The sequence below is a fragment of the Boleophthalmus pectinirostris genome, unplaced genomic scaffold (assembly GCF_026225935.1).
Source record: "Boleophthalmus pectinirostris isolate CB_2022bp ecotype Guang Dong unplaced genomic scaffold, ASM2622593v1 HiC_scaffold_8, whole genome shotgun sequence".
Classification (NCBI taxonomy): Eukaryota; Metazoa; Chordata; class Actinopteri; order Gobiiformes; family Gobiidae; genus Boleophthalmus; species Boleophthalmus pectinirostris.
This window is the reverse complement of record NW_026571515.1, coordinates 33,463,190-33,480,042: the sequence shown is the minus strand read 5'-3', so window position 1 is coordinate 33,480,042 and position 16,853 is coordinate 33,463,190. Positions and strand designations below refer to the sequence as shown.

At 38.6% G+C, this 16,853-nt stretch overlaps 2 protein-coding genes across 4 annotated transcripts in view; both read left to right on the top strand.

The window, feature by feature from the left end:
• LOC110164508 (tubulin alpha-8 chain-like) overlaps nt 1-16,853 on the top strand; it is a 113,912-nt gene that overhangs the window by 88,842 nt on the left and 8,217 nt on the right. The gene's annotated exons all lie outside the window — the stretch shown is intronic.
• On the top strand, nt 173-15,551 carry LOC110164507 (kelch-like protein 12). Of its 3 annotated transcripts, XM_055165489.1 has the most exons (13): nt 173-495; nt 641-712; nt 1,340-1,566; nt 2,556-2,709; nt 3,564-3,781; nt 5,585-5,734; nt 6,954-7,068; nt 7,759-7,865; nt 12,417-12,612; nt 12,687-12,845; nt 13,202-13,300; nt 13,385-13,568; nt 14,302-15,551. In XM_055165489.1, exons 2-13 carry the CDS (start codon nt 655-657, stop codon nt 14,426-14,428), a joined length of 1,794 nt encoding a protein of 597 aa, XP_055021464.1. In that variant the 5' UTR covers nt 173-495; nt 641-654; the 3' UTR covers nt 14,429-15,551. The 3 variants fall into 3 exon arrangements, with proteins under 3 accessions (XP_055021464.1, XP_020785203.2, XP_020785201.2); XM_020929544.2 differs by lacking the exon at nt 641-712 and having other exon boundaries at nt 175-495; XM_020929542.2 differs by lacking the exons at nt 173-495; nt 641-712 and adding an exon at nt 747-1,049.

Genomic DNA, 16,853 nt, shown 5'->3' with positions numbered 1-16,853 from the left:
AAGAACGTTGTATTTAAGATTGTTAGAATGTGATTCATTATTTTTGCTTTAGTTATTATTTGATCACTGTTGTTATTTGTGATTTAATTTGTAAGTCGCATTTCAGTTCACACTCCTCTTCAGTTGGTGGCGGTAATGCACCAGTAGTTGTTTGCCAACCTCCAATAAAAATCAACTAGAAGAAGAAGAAGACGTAGTACGTGCTCTGTTTACGTCTCATCTGTGACCCTGCTGCTGATGTTGTTAACCAAATTTCCATGCAAGTGTGCACGTTTAAGGATAAAATATGGCCTTATTTTAGATTTTAAAGTGTTAATGTTCACATGAATATCGTATTTAGATAGTTAGTCATTAGTGCCAACATGGAGTGCCTGAAGCTTTAGCTTTTTTTGGACCTTCTGATTGACAGAAGGAGAAGAGACAAGGGACTTTTCTGCTAATGCGTTAGCTTAGAGCATCTTAGCTTTTGACACAGCCTTACAGAAGGAGTGACAGGTATCAAATCCAACGTCTTAGCAACTTGTTTTGATGTTTGTGGCTTCGTGGTCTGTCTCCTTTCTTCTGCTTTCTACAAGAGCTAACTCTGTAGTGCTAAACTAACCATCCTTGTGGTGAACCGCGTTGTTGTTGTTTTTGGTAGCTGTCTGCTGGCTAATGTGTAGCTATAATTATTGCCTCCCAGTGGTGGAAAAAGTGTTCAAATCCTTTAACGGTAAGTTCAACTACCATGACAAAATATTTTAGTCCAAGGACAGCCAAATGTATACAAATATGCCTATAAATTACATGTGTGGTAATGCTGCATTATGTTTGCTCAAATCTTATTTCTCTTCCTGTTTCAAAAAAGTTTATTCTAATATTAAGAGATAAGTCATTACTACTATTGCAAAATGCTACAAAACTGCAGCTATTAAACGGTGCGTATTTACTTTATTTTATTTGACTGTGAGTTTGTACAAAATATTATTTCTGCAAATGTAACAGGGTTGGCCACAAACCTGTTTTGTATCCATACTTCCTGGACAGAGAATCACCCTTAAATATGACAGGTTAAGTTAATAGCATTACACACAATACCAAATGTCTTTTAGTTTGTAAACACTTACAATTTTTTATCTAGCACCTTTATTAGCAAACATGATTAACATAATTTCTTGATTACTGGTGACATTTAATTTCCACTAATCTGAATTCTGTTTCTGTTGCTTGCTGTTATATTCTGCAGTAGTTTCTCATGTGGCATCTTACATTGCATGTTTATAATATTCACAACAAATGACACTACCAATTATGTATTAAGTGAACTTGGTTTTATATTTTTGCTTTTATTTATTGATAGATTCTCTGAGTAGTTTGCGAGCTTTGGGCAACTGCCAGAACAACATGGCTCCCAAAGACATTATGACAAATTCCCATGCCAAGTCAATCCTGAATGCCATGAACGCTCTTCGGAAGAGTAACACGCTCTGTGACATCACTCTGAGGGTCGAGAGCACGGACTTTCCGGCTCATCGGATTGTACTCGCTGCCTGCAGTGATTACTTCTGTGCCATGTTCACCAGTGAGGTAAATAATCTCAAAGATGCACTGTATAACCTTTCTGGTGGACAGTTTACCACCTGCTTGAAAATGTATTTCATTGTCTAGAATGTTCCAAAGTATGGCATTAGACTCTATCTTGGATTTATTTAAGTTACCTCCCCACTGACTTGACCTGTGAGCAGGTCTAAAGATGGCACGGTGACTGAGTGGCTAGCACTCATAAAATAAAGAACTAAATAAATAAAGAAGGTTCCAGGTTCGATCTCTGGGTCGCCCGGGCCTTTCTCTGTGGAGTTTGCATGTTTCTCCCCGTGTCTGGATGGGTTTCCTCTTGGCGCTCCGGTTTCCCCCATCAACCCAAAACATGCTACCTGCTACATAGGTCTCCATAACAGTTTATAGTCATGGTCAGTTAAATACAATCAATCAATGAACCTGCCCAGGGACAACAGGTGGAAATTAGCACTGGTGTTAGTGGCTAGACACTTCACCCACATTGCCTAGTATGAAAGTGGTGTGTGAGTGAGTGATAATGTTTGTCGGAGAGACCGTTGGTGCCGATTGGCATGGCAGCTGCGCTTCTGTCAGTCTGCCCCAGGGCAGCTGTGGCTAAAACAATAGCTTACCATCGTTAGGTATAGAGTGAATGAATAATGCTGAATGTAATGCTCTGTAAAGCGTCTTCGTGACAAAAAATGTCTGTGAAAAGCGCTATATAAATAAAGACTTACTTACTAAAGATCTTGGAACATTCCAAGCAAAACAATAACATCTGCATGGAGACTACTAGGTGGTGCCAAAAATGACAAATTAAATGTAAAAATTGGTCAGAAATTCCAGTAACAGGTTTTAAGTAAGTAATAGGTATTATAACTTATTTATGATCTCTAAAAACAAAACTAATAAATAATAAAATGTAACTGAAAATTTTGATAATCCCTATTTGCATGTTAGAAGATAATTCAGACAGTGTACTATTGTACTCCTGTTTTTAAGCCTGATGTGTTTTACAGCTAGCGGAGAAGGGGAAGTCTTTTGTGGACATTCAGGGCCTGACTGCGTCGACCATGGAGATCCTGCTGGACTTTGTTTACACAGAGACGGTTTTGGTGACAGTGGAGAATGTACAAGAGCTGCTGCCGGCCGCATGTCTACTACAGCTCAAAGGTACATTTACAAATGCAAATACCTAACAAATATATGAAGTATAATGACATTTTTTTCACACTCAGTACTACTAAAATAAAAAGATTTGTCTTTCTAGGTATAACCAAATCTAAATCAAGCATATCGCTTTTCCAGGTCTAAACTAGGGCTAAGCCAAGTCTAAAAGTGGGCTACATCATTTCCACTGTAGAAATTATCCAAAGGAGGACAAAAATGATCAAATTAACTCAATTTCTGAAGCAGTATAAACCAGTTCTATGAATTAATACACATTCAAAAGTCAGTGGGAATTTTACTTTCTGAAGTCCCCGCACTATAAATTCACAAATTATAATCTAATAACACACAATATCAAATGAAATATTGATACTTTGCAGCTGATTTCATCCAACATTCTCTGGGGGTATGAAGCTATCTTAAAGCACTTTTCTGTTAGAAACTCAATTACTCAAGTTAGACTTAATCTGAGCTTGATTTCAACACAATCTGACCAGAAAGATCTGACTTGGTCCAAACTACAACAGGTGAGATAATTTGCACGCTTAAACAAGTCTCTCACATGTGAAAGTTTTTCAAAGTTTCAAAAGTTTTTTTCAGTTATTCACTTTGACCTTTTTTGTTAAAAATCTAACTCCTAAACATGACCATGAACACTCGTATTGATCACAAGTTCCTTAAAATGTGTTATTTAAATCGATTTTTAAATTAACGGTGCCACACTGACACACATTTAAATGTTTTCATTATATTATATGACATGATATGATATCATATGATATCATGTCATATGATGGCCAAATAGGATGGATTTCAGAAATGTGTAAACTAAATCAAAATATTTTCTGTCTTGTTAGGTGTGAAAAGAGCATGCTGTGACTTCCTGGAGAGTCAGTTAGACCCTTCGAACTGTCTGGGGATTCGAGACTTTGCAGAGACTCACAACTGTCTTGAGCTGATGCAGGCAGCTGAGCTGTTCTCCCAGAAACATTTCTCTGAAGTGGTGCAACACGAGGAGTTTATGCTGCTCAGTCAGAATGAAGTGGAGAAGCTCATCAAATGTGACGAGATACAGGTAAACCTTTTGAATTGGTGCTCTTCAGATTCTAGAATGTAACACAATGTCTAGTTGTGTCATTCCTGCAGATGGGGGGCAAGAGCCAGTTTACATTGTGTTTTGCCATAATATATAAGGTAAATGCACACATTTTGAACTTGATCATTCCTATTAATCGCAAACCCAAAAGCTCACTGTATTTAAACAATATTCATTTTAACTGCTCCCATCTGTATTAAATATTATTGGTCTATAGAATATTGTGGATATTGTTACCTGGAACCCAGCAATACAGGAATGTAACACAGCACTTTCATTAGTATGATAAAGTGGGTAGGGTAAAGGACCCTATTGTAGAAATATCTTTCTCTTGACCTCTTCCGATGAGTCTCAAAACATGCATTTTTAATGAATTCCAATGACATTTTTAAATATTTTTTGTTATTTAAAAGATCTTATTAAGAACCAAAATTACCAACTTACAGAAACTTTAAAAATGTGTAACCTTTCTCTTAAAAGCAGTACTTTGTCTGCCTACTAGGCCTCTCCTCGTCTAATTGTAAAACATTTTATTGATCACAAACTCATAAGAAAGAGCCCTATGTGTCTCTGTATGCATAATGTATTTGAATAAATGTGATGTGCCAAAGGGCTTGTGAGAGCTAGAAACTAGGTAGATAGATGACCAACTTTCTTATTTCACAGTTAAAAAATCAGATACCCTAGCCCTTATACCTTCTTCATGTTGGCTTCATTGAAACCAATCAATGGATACTCATCTATGGTCAAAATAATACATTTTGAAATCATCATCCGATGATGTAAAAGTCCGTTCTAAGATTTATATTGGCAGGATTGTTACATGTCTATTGTAAAGTAATTTCAACCACCTCTTTCTAGCATCCAAAAACCTGTAACAATCATGCCCCCCATAGCTGTGAAACACATCTCTGTTAGTGCAGCTTTAATTTGTGTTTCCTTAAAAAATGACTTGAACATAATTTGGTGTAAATGATTTTTTACATTCATATTTGTGTTTGAAACCTCTGAGTAGTTAAAAAAGCATGTACAAACCTGCATCTATGTCACACACAGCTCAGCTCTCTCTCGATTGGACTGACAATGAAATGACAGAGAAGAAACCAGGTCTAAGTTGTGCCTTTGTGTGCAGGAAATTCCTGTTTGAACCACATGACCAACTCTGTGAAAACTACTCATTACGGTTTTGATTTATAGACCATCACTTGACACACGGCCCTCATTTGTGTGTAACATAAATTAGGCCATACATGTCAATCAAAGCCACACTTCTGAAAATCTTTTTTTCTTATTTTAAAGGGTATATATTACTCTATTTTTTGATGTTACAATGTTGTTTCCTCATCAAAAACATAATGGATTTGTGTTTCATTTCATTAACACGTTTAACACACAAAACCTGCGTATTTAGGCAGAATTTTTCCTTTAAACAGAAAACAGTGTTCCACCTTGTGAAGTCATGTGGTTATACAGGAAGTACTTCACTGTGTTTTTAAACTCCATACACCTTCACCATGGATCTATTAAAACCTTCACTAGAATCATTTGATAATTTCACTCAACTGAGGATTGGTTTTAAAATGACCTAGGCTGATCACTGACAATCCAAACTCACTGGATTTTGATTGAAACTTGATCATTCAATCCCTACAATTGTTAAAAAATAACAATACAAAAAAAAATTTTTTTTGGCGCATTGCCCAACCATATTGCTTATTTTAAAACATGACTTAACATTATAGATTAGGGATCATAAAGGCATTTTTGTGTGTGTTTTTGTAGGTGGATTCAGAGGAGCCAGTTTTTGAGGCTGTGTTAAACTGGGTGAAACACAACAGAAAAGAGCGAGAGCCGTATCTTCCTGACATGTTGGAGTTTGTGCGGATGCCTCTGCTCACGCCGCGCTACATCACCGACGTCATCGATGCAGAGGTGAGACTGACAACAGGACTGTGAACCAACTAGGCAAAATCAAGTGTGACATTATTCTGAGAGTAAACATTGTTAGTTTACAGTGCTCCTATTTCACATACACACAAAAAAAACCACAGATAAGCTATTTATAGGTTTCAAGGCAGGCAAACAGTACTCTATTGCAATAGCAATTACTCAATAAAAATCTAAGTATTATGTCTTTTGAATGGAAAATTCCTCACAAAATTCTTAAAACTAGGAAGTAATCTTGCCTGAAAACCACAAATGCCTTAATAAAGGTATTTGTAGAGATTAAAGGCCCTATATTATTACTCATGCATGTTTTGTTTCATTCACACATGTTTGAGTAACCTTTTATTATTATTGTCTACATCTCCAAAGTTCAAAATACTCTATTCAACCATGTGATGTCATGAAGAGGTAGTTCTCAAGTTAACTTCTACCTTTTACCTTTTGTTCAGAAGAGATTGAAAATTCCAGATCTGAAATTGTCCATATGATTCTAGTAAAGGCTTATGGAGTTTAAAAACACAGTGGAACATTTCCTGTGTTACCATAACGTCACAAGATAGTACGAGTGTTTTTTGTTTGAAAAAAATAACTAAATGTGCAGAATTTATGTGTTAAACACGTGTGAAACAAAACACAACTCCAAGTATGTTTTTGATGAGGAAACATAATAGCATAGATAAGAAAATTACGTTATGTGGGCTATGGTAAAGCTTTCAAAAAAATATGATGTTGACAAGAAAATTTGTTTATGTCCAACAGTCAAAATTAAAGGGAGGAAAAACTGGTCAAACTAAAGTCAACTAACTCAACTCATTTTGATAAAGCAACTGGCATATTGCCCTGCCCAAATATAAAGCTAAGGTCCCGTCATCATTGGGGCAGTTTTACTACTGATATGTTTGTTATTTCATCATATTCACTTCCTTCCTTCTTATGCTTCCCTTTCTTGTTTTTTCTCGTTTTAATTGAATTAGGAAATAAAATTAATCTTTCATCATACATTTTAGTCTGAAGTATATGCACATTAAATATTATTGTTTCTAAAATTGTTATGTTATATAAATTTCAACATCTATTAAAGCTGACATCTGTGATAACATACCAGCATGCCATAACATTCCATGATGTGTAATTCTGCTGAAACTTCCCTCTAATTGCCTGTTGCCGTATATCACATAATTAAGCAGGTTTTGGCTTGTTGCAGCCCCTCATACGCAGCAGTCTGCCGTGTCGAGACCTCGTTGATGAAGCCAAAAAATTCCACCTGAGACCCGAGCTGAGGAGTGAGATGCAAGGCCCACGCACACAAGCCAGACTAGGTACAGATTAATACTGTATATGACAAAAAGAAAGTGTTGCTATAGCACTCATGGGGCCATAGATTAAAGTATAGTATAGAATGGGCAAGTAAAAATTCTATAGATTTGCTATTTCAAATGCAAATGTCATGAAATAATTAATTCAGTAATTAAATAATTATGGTTAATAATTAGGGACATGAGGGAAAATTGGTACAAACTTCAAAATCTTCACTTTTAGAAAATAACATCAGTACTTGTAATCCTGTAATGTGTTTTGTTTCTATGGATATGCCATTGCTCTGCCTGGAATGTTCCACAGTATGACATTAAACAGCTCTACCTTACATTTATTCAATTATTGGTGGTTTTATAGCTCAAAAATACCAAGAAAAACAGGCATTCTGACTGTGAGTGGGGTTGCCTCTTCCCAAATCAGAATTGTAACTTGGTCTGGTTTGGTGTCCATGAAAGAAAAGTTTAGTACCATTCTGTGAAACATTCCAGCAATAAAGCAATAACATCTCTGTGGAGAAAAGTATTTGATGGACTCTCCACCAAAAAAGTTACACTATGCACCTTTAAGCAATCTTGTAATTTTGTCATCGCTAAAGGTTGTGAACAAAGCCCATTACGTCTTAAATCTATTTATGCAAAATAACACCACCATCACTCTTCTTGGCTATAAAAAAACTATTCATGTTTGTTCAGGTGCCAAAGAAGTTCTTCTCGTCATTGGTGGATTTGGTAGTCAGCAGTCGCCAATCGATGTAGTAGAAAAATATGATCCCAAAACTCAAGAGTGGAGCTTCCTTCCGGTGAGCAAAAATAACAGGGTACTTTCAGTAGACGTATTTAAAAGTAAGAATTGCATAGCATATGCCATGTCTGCAGCAGGAAGCATTTTTATGTTTATGCTGTTAATTTACATATCATTGTTTTGGTTATTTAATGTTTTGTTATAATGGAAAATTTCATGGAATCTTCATAACCATTCAAATCATTTCAACTTACCCATATAGTCCGGTTCCTTATTGCCATTTTTGGACCTTAGTGGGAAGTTTTTGGGGATTTGCTAACCTATATATTTTTGGAAAGGTTATAGTATATGGAGTCAGAAAATCAATGTTTGCATTTGCCCACATGTCTTTATGGCGGCCATATTGGATTTTTTTAAATGGCCGCCAAAAAAACCCCTTTTTGGAATATCTCAGCCTCTGAATAAGTTGAAATGTTGATTTTAACTGCTAAACCCACATTTTCAGGGTCAGGGAATCAAATGGTGCTAGTTACAAAGCTGTAAGACCTACCCACATTAACCCTTAGATGAATAAGTGGGTCAAATATGACCCGGTTTGGTTGTTTTCTTGCATTTTCACTGTATATTCACATGTAATACTCCATGTTCCTCCAAAAACATGTTTTTCTTTTTTTTTTATTATTATCCTGCTGAAATACATCAACAATATGGGTAAAACAAATTATAAACATCACATGCAGCTGGTCAGATAACTCAAAGAGTTTAAAAGTAGCTAACATAAAATTTGGATGTTGGATGTCAACATACACATTTAGACACAATATGATTACACAACTTTTTTATGAGACATTTTCTATACATCATCATTATCATCATCACTTTCATACAACCATAGACTGTATATATGAGTGGACAGATCTAACACTGTAGCCGCCATGTGCCAAATAGGAAGTTCTCCAGGAGGCTCTTCCAGCTCCTTCTGACTCTGGCTCCAATGGACTTATATTAGGATCTTGTGGCTCCTCTCTCTATACCTGCTGCAGTGAGCCTTGACATTTTGGTCTTAAAATGTTTGTATGAACCCGCTCTACATGATCCTGATTACCTATGCCAAGGAGGTTATGTTTTTGCCGGCGTTTGTCTGTTTGTTTGTTTGTTTGTCTGTTAGCAACATAACTCAAAAAGTTATGGACCGATTTTGATGAAATTTTCAGGATTTGTTGGAAATATGAAAAGGAAGAACTGATTTCATTTTGGGGGTGATCCGGAAGAAATCCTGGATTCTGGATCACTTTGAAATTTTAGTTAACATTGTGGTAAATGGGGCCAAAAATTTTGTTTCTCAATATCTCGGTTAATTATTGACCAAACCCCATGAAATTTGACTCAGGGATGGACAATGGGATCCTCTTTCATATTCCAAAGGCTGATCTGGATCTGATCCAGAAGACTGATTTTATCGCAATTTCTATAAAAAATGGGGGTAGTCCTTGGTGGAGGTCTGCGCTCTCTGAGTGCTTTTCTAGTTTTTTGTTTTTTTTTTACTATTTTGTAGATCAAAAAAATCCTATTCATAATATAAAGCCCGTGGCTGGATGAGGTCCATCCTGAGTACCTTAAGTCTCTGGATGTTGTGGGTCTTGGCTGACACGCCTCTTCAACATCGTGTGGCGGTCGGGGACAGTACCTCTGGACTGGCAGACCGGGGTGTTGGTCCCTCTGTATAAGAAGGGGGACCGGAGGGTGTGTTCCAACTACAGGGGAGTAACATTTCTCAGCCTCCCCGGTCTGTGCCAGGGACTGGAGAGGAGAATCCGACCGTGGTTTTCGTCCCGGTCGTGGAACACTGGACCAGCTCTACACTCTCCATCAGGCGCTCGAGGGTTCATGGGAGTTTGCCCAACCAGTCCACATGTGCTTTGTGGATCTGGAGAAGGCATTCGACTGTGTCCCTCATGGTGTCCTGTGGGGGGTGCTCTGGGAGTATGGGGTCCGGGGCCCTTTGCTAAGGGCTGTCTGGTTCCTGTACGACCGGAGCAGGAGCTGTGTTCATTGCCGGCAGTAAGTCAGACCTTTTCCCGGTGCATGTTGGACTTCACCAGGGCCGCAACTGTCACCGGTTCTGTTCATTGTATTTATGGACAGAATTTCTCGGTGCAGTCAGGGGCCGAACAGTCTGGTTTGGGGACCACAGGATCATCTCTGCTGTTCACAGACGATGTTGTCCTGTTGTCTTCATCAAACCAGGATCTGCAGCACTGGGGCAGTTTGACCCGTGTGTGAAGCGGCTGGTATGAAGATCATCTCCTCCAAATCCGAGGCCATGGTTCTGGACCGGAAAAAGGCGTCTTGCCCTCTCCGAGTGGGTGGAGAGTCCCTGCCTCAAGTGGAGGAGTTCAAGTATCTCGGGGTCTTGTTCATGAGTGAGGGGAGGACGGAACGTGAGATTGACAGGCGGTTCCCTTTTCCTGATATTACCATCGCTTGGTATTGTGATGTCCACCACCACGGCTCTGCTCTGTTTCTTATCCACCACCACTATGTCTGGTTGATCCATCACCATCCTGTCAGTCTGTATCTGGAAGTCCCACAGGATCTTGGCTCGGTCGTTCTCCACAACCTTTGGAGGTGTTTCCCACCTTGATCCTGGGGTCTCCAGCCCGTACTCTGCACAGATGTTTCTGTACACTATGCCCGCCACTTGGTTATGTCGCTCCATGTTTGCTTTCCCTGCAGCATCTTACACCCTGCAGTTCTGTGCTGGACTGTCTCAGGAGCCTCTTTGCACAGTCTACACCGTGGCACTTGTTTGGTGTGGTAGATCTGGGCCTCTATTACTCAAGTGCCCAGGGCCTGCTCCTGACCTCCAGAATGAGCCTCTGTGTGTCCTTCAGACCCTCTCAAGCCATTGGGATGGAACCCTCCATGCATGGTCAGGAGCTTTCGTGTCTTAACATCTGTGGTCTGTATCTCCTCCTTTGGCCAGCTTATGATTCCTGCAGGGATCTGATCACTGGCAGGGCAGAGCTGTTGATTGCCTGCGCCTTGTTCTTGCCATTGAGCTGGCTTCTTAGGACTTACCTCACTCTTTGCAGGTATTTGGCCGTAGCCACATTCCCTATATATGTATATATATATGTGTATATATGTGTGTGTGTGTGTGTGTGTGTGTGTGTGTGTGTGTGTGTGTGTGTGTGTGTGTGTGTGTGTGTGTGTGTGTGTGTGTGTGTGTGTGTGTGTGTGTGTGTGTGTATGTGTATGTATATATATATACACACACACACACACACACACATACCACAACATCTTGTGAATACCCTGTGATAGCAAATATATGCAATAAGTGCATGCGCAATTTGCTTCATTTAGTTTTCTTTAAATATCATAAAAGTTTTCTTTTAAATATCATGATGTCATGATAGCGGCAGTTGGTCCTAATGAAGGCTCAGGGTCCAGGTCCACGGTTCACCACTGCCAAGTACAAAGGCGACTGCAGAACTGCACACCAGAAACTAAAGGTTTATCCTGTACCGACATGTGTCAGTGCAGCAGCCAGTGCCAGAATGATGATGATTCCGAAGCCATGTTGTTGCATAGACTGTATAAAAGAAGTGGACTAAGTGAGTGTGACCCACAGAGTTCAGTACCACTCAAATGAGGCTCGTGATGTTCACGGTTACAGGAGCCAATCTGGAGCCAGACTCTATATTATGAAGAGGATCATGTGTCGTGGGTTAACACAAACATTTTAAGACCAAAATGTTTGAGGCTCACTGCAGCAGGTACAGAGAGAGGAGCCACAAGATCCTAATGTAAGTCCATTGGAGCCAGAGTCAGAAGGAGCCGAAAGAGCCTCCTGGAGAACTTCCTATTTGGCACATGGCGGCTACAGTGTTAGATCTGTCCACTCATATATACAGTCTATGGTTGTATGAAAGTGATGATGATAATGATGATGTATAGAAAATGTCTCATAAAAAGTTGTGTAATCATATTGTGTCTAAATGTGTGTGTTTACATCCAACATCCAAATTTTATGTTAGCTACTTTTAAACTCTTTGAGTTATCTGACCAGCTGCATGTGATGTTTCTAATTTGTTTTACCCATATTGTTGATGTATTTCAGCAGGATCATTTAAAAAAAAAAAACAACAACATGTTTTTGGAGGAACATGGAGTATTACATGTGAATATTACAGTGAAATTGCAAGAAAACAACCAAACTGGGTCATTTTTGACCCACTTATTCATCTAAGGGTTAATTTGGGTAGGTCTTACAGGTTTGTAACTAGCACCATTTGATTCCCTGACCCTGAAAATGTGGGTTTAGCAGTTAAAATCAACATTTCAACTTATTCAGAGGCTGAGATATTCCAAAAAGTGTTTTTTGGCGGCCATTTTTTTTTTAATCCAATATGGCCGCCATAAAGACATGTGGGCAAATGCAAACATTGATTTTCTGACTCCATATACTATAACCTTTCCAAAAATATATAGGTTAGCAAATCCCCAAAAAATTCCCACAAAAGTATATAAGGAACTGGACTAATATATGTAATAGTAGTGACAGCATTTTTGTTTTTCATTGTGCTTCTCCTTTCTCTGGTAGAACATAGCAAGAAAAAGGCGTTACGTAGCCACCGTCTCTCTCCATGACCGAGTTTATGTGATCGGGGGTTATGATGGGCGCTCACGACTCAGTTCTGTGGAGTGTTTGGACTACACGGCCGATGAGGATGGGGTCTGGTACACTGTGGCTACTATGAATGTACGTAGAGGACTCGCAGGAGCGACTACACTCGGAGGTGAGGGAGGTTGATACATATCCAAGACAAAATCCCCAGGCATATTTGTGACTGAATGTGGTTTGTGTGTCCAGATATGATCTATGTGGCAGGTGGGTTCGATGGCAGTCGCCGACACACAAGTATGGAGCGGTACGACCCAAACATTGACCAGTGGAGCATGCTGGGGGATATGCAGACAGCCAGAGAGGGGGCAGGGCTTGTCGTGGCTAGTGGACTCATTTACTGTTTAGGTAAATTAACACTTTTCGGTGTATAATATGTCCAATACTATGCTTTTTATTTATTCTCTGAGCATGGTTAAAGTCTATTAGTATACTACGATATTGTATTATCACAAATGATAGAGGGTATTTGCATTTGATTTCAGTAACATTAAATGCCAACTTTGTGCCTGTGGCACTTTTCATTATTAATAATAATAACCACTTTATTAGGTTCACTTAAAGTAGGCTGATACCAAAATATCTACGCAAGCATATACCTTTTATCTAAGTAATACAATATAAACAAGGTTGTACTTGAAGTGCCTCAGGAAAAGAAGATGAAATTATACATCTTATTCTGAATTGTTGTGACTCCACTCCAGGAGGATACGATGGCCTGAATATTCTAAACTCAGTGGAGAGATACGACCCTCACACAGGACACTGGACCAGTGTGACCCCAATGGCCACTAAGAGATCAGGTCTGTTTACTCAGCAGTCTGAAATGAAATAAATAAGGACAAAACATACATTTTTATTGATGCTGAAAATCCCTGTGTTTTTAGGAGCAGGAGTGGCGTTACTGAATGACCACATTTATGTAGTTGGAGGGTTTGATGGCGTGTCTCATCTGGACTCTGTGGAGGTGTATAACATCAGGACAGACTATTGGACCACTGTGGCCAGTATGACCACACCACGCTATGTCGGAGCTACGGTCCTCCGCGGACGCCTCTATGCGATAGCTGGGTGAGGAGGTCTTTAGTTCTTCAGGGTTTTAAAACATTTACCGGGCATATAATGGGCACCTGCATCCTGCTGTTGGAAGGCATATTGCAAAGGCTGCAATTTTTGAAGTACTAAATTTCCTCCACAAACAACAAAATATCTTGTCTCGAACTAGAACCTGAACCTTATTTCCATGTGATTCTTTTATTTGTTTTTCAGTTAATTTTTTTAGTCTTTTTGTCAATTTTTCCAGAATGTGTTTAAAATGTGAACTTGTAAGTCAGTAAGTAATGCTTTTCAGACAAATCACAGTTAGATATTTTGTCAAATTGTTTAGGGCTTATTAGGGTTTATTTAGGCCACAGTTGCATTTTTTGCTTGATCTGAACACCCTTGTCATGGTTTGGATTCAAGAGCAACTACAGTGTTTCCTTTGGGTTTATACAGAGCCTGCGGTGACCTAAGCAGTCCATATTTTTACAGTTTAGGTTAGGGATAAAAAATGTTGCCTATGGAGATCAATACTGCAAGTATAGCTCTGTTTTAATCATTTTTGTTGAGCTTGTTTTTAGACAAAACATTTTTTAGATGCAAAGTTTTGACATTGGGTTGCCATCATTTCCTTCTTTTATTAATGGGAAACACTGCCACTATTATAAGTGTATTGTTCTGCAATAGAAAAGCAAAATTTAATTGTATTTGTTTAATAGTCTTATGTTGTATCAGTTGTAAACCTGCTCCTGTTTTTGTGCAGATACGATGGTAACTCTCTCCTCAGCAGTATTGAATGTTATGACCCAGTGATCGACTCTTGGGAGGTGGTGACTTCCATGGCAACACAGCGGTGCGACGCAGGCGTGTGTGTACTACGAGAGAAGTGAACTATCTGAGAATGAACTTTAGGAAAAACCACTTCGTCAGAACCACACACAGTCCTGTTTGTTTATGCAAAAAAACTCTGAACACACAGAAGAGGTGTGGCCAATGGAGACTGAGCTGTGTACATTTAAAGGTGCTCTCTGTAACTTTTCTGGTGGAGGGTCTGCCACCTTCTTGCCCCCAAAGAATTTTTTATTGCTTTGCCTAGAAAATTCCAGTGTGTCATTTAGCACTGTCACGATTTCTGATAGACAATGTTAATAAAAAACAAAAGAATGTGATTTTCAACCTTAAATAATAGTGCTTTCTTTTATATTACCATGTGGTGTTCCATGAGTGTATACGTGTCATCTTATACTTGTTTTGATAGAGCTCAAGATCATTCTAAAGCTATTCAGGAATGTGAATGTGACTTTACCTACTTGTCAAACTTGTGGAGAGGTATTTTTCAAGGTATTTTTAGTAAACATATTAGTCACATGTGTTTTTATTTTAGTAAAGAATAACGCATGTAACTAATTAAAAGTCAAAATAGATCAGTTTAATGCTATACTGTGTAATATTTTGGCAAAGTAGAAATGTACCTATAGGGACAAATAAATGGCAGACCCCCCCACCATAAAAGTTACAAAGTACACCTTTAAAAGAGGCCTTACGGAGCCCATTGCCACATGCATGATGACTCGGGCCAGTGCTACACGTTGCTGTCATTACATTTGAGATTATTTTTTCATTTTGTCATCAAAGTGCAATATATTTCTACAAACAAGAACGAAGCACCTGCACTCGCTGCTATTGTTTTTGGCCTTTGTCACACAGTGGACATTATGTTGAAATTATGGACCTGAGACAGGAGACGTGACCAGATGGAGTGGTCAATGGATCATCATCTGAGCTTTTTATAGTACTACTTCTGTTGTATATCCAGATGTTTTAAATCAAATCACTATTTTATGAAGACAAAAGTGTATCTATTGTAAACAGGTCTTGTCTGGCTGAACTGAAGAACCACAAGTTTAAAATGTAGATGGTCATTTTTTCTGATCATAAATTGGTTATATAACAGTTTTATTATAGGCATATCCAGCCATCACTGTCATCTGAATAAACTTTATTTACAAAGTACGAACTGTGGAGCATCCTGTTTGAAGTTATCAAATATTATACGATTTTCTGATTTATGTTATGTTTCCTCATCACAAACATATCTGGAGTTCTGTTTTGTTTCATTCACACATATTTAACTCACAAACCCTGCATATTTAGACTGACTTTTACCTTGTGATCTCATGGGCATTACAGGAATTGCTCCACTGTGTTTTTAAACTCTATACTTACCATACTTTTTTTGTTTTTGTTTTAAGTCACTGGAATCATTTTGACAATTCAGCTCTGGAACTGCCCATCTCACATTAAAGGCAAAATATAGCTGTTAACTTGAAAACTACAACTTCATGACATCACAAGGTGGAACAGAGCATTCTGAGCTTTAGAGATGTAGACTTACTAAACACAAAGGATTCTTCAAACGTGTGAATGAAACAAAACAACTCAATAGGTATATTCATGGTGAGGCAACATTCTAACATGACTTAAAGCTCACACTATAGGACCTCTAAAATACGCATGGTGTGATTATTTTAATGCTCAGTAGTTGATTATACGTGTGGTTTGTAGAGAAAAAGTTGTAAGGTTTACTCAATCATGAAGACGCACTGCAGAGAGATCGTTTACGCAGCGCTTTTGGCACAGATGCTCGTATAGACCAACAGATCCATGGTATAGGCTGAGCGGAGGGGAGGGGCATTTGGAGCGCGCTGCTGGAGACACAAGACCAGTCATTCTTAACGCAAAACTTGATGCAATAACAACTTTTTAACTGGTCCATCTTTCTTTTCCCAACATAGCAAGAAATGGTGAGTCCTCTTTTGTTATTTTTAGGTCTATTTTAAGCATGGATGATTAAACTCGCCCTGTTTCTTTTGCGAGTTGCTCAATACCCATTTGCTCGCCTATAATTAAAAATAATGATTCTGGATAGCCCCAAGTACTTCCATTAGACATTAGGGCCTACATAAACTATTGTAGAACGGCAAAAGCTTCAAACGTGGAGAGCAGGGAGTAATTTACACGAATGCAACAGTAACACAAGGTCTAACGAGGATGCTTTTGTTTGATCAATGTAAAAAGTAGTCTATTTTCCGAAAGAACATACGACATAATGTGTGTTTCTCTAAGTGTTTATCGACTGCCACTCTAACTTGTTGAAAATTTAAGACCAAGCACAAGTTTTGTTCAAATAAATGTGAAATGTCTAGGCCTACTAACTATAGGCTACTATTGTCCAAGGGCAACTCTGGAAAACTCTTCAGTGCCGTTTAGGTTTGGGTCTCTTTCATGGTATTGTAAACTTTCCTGGAGGAGGGT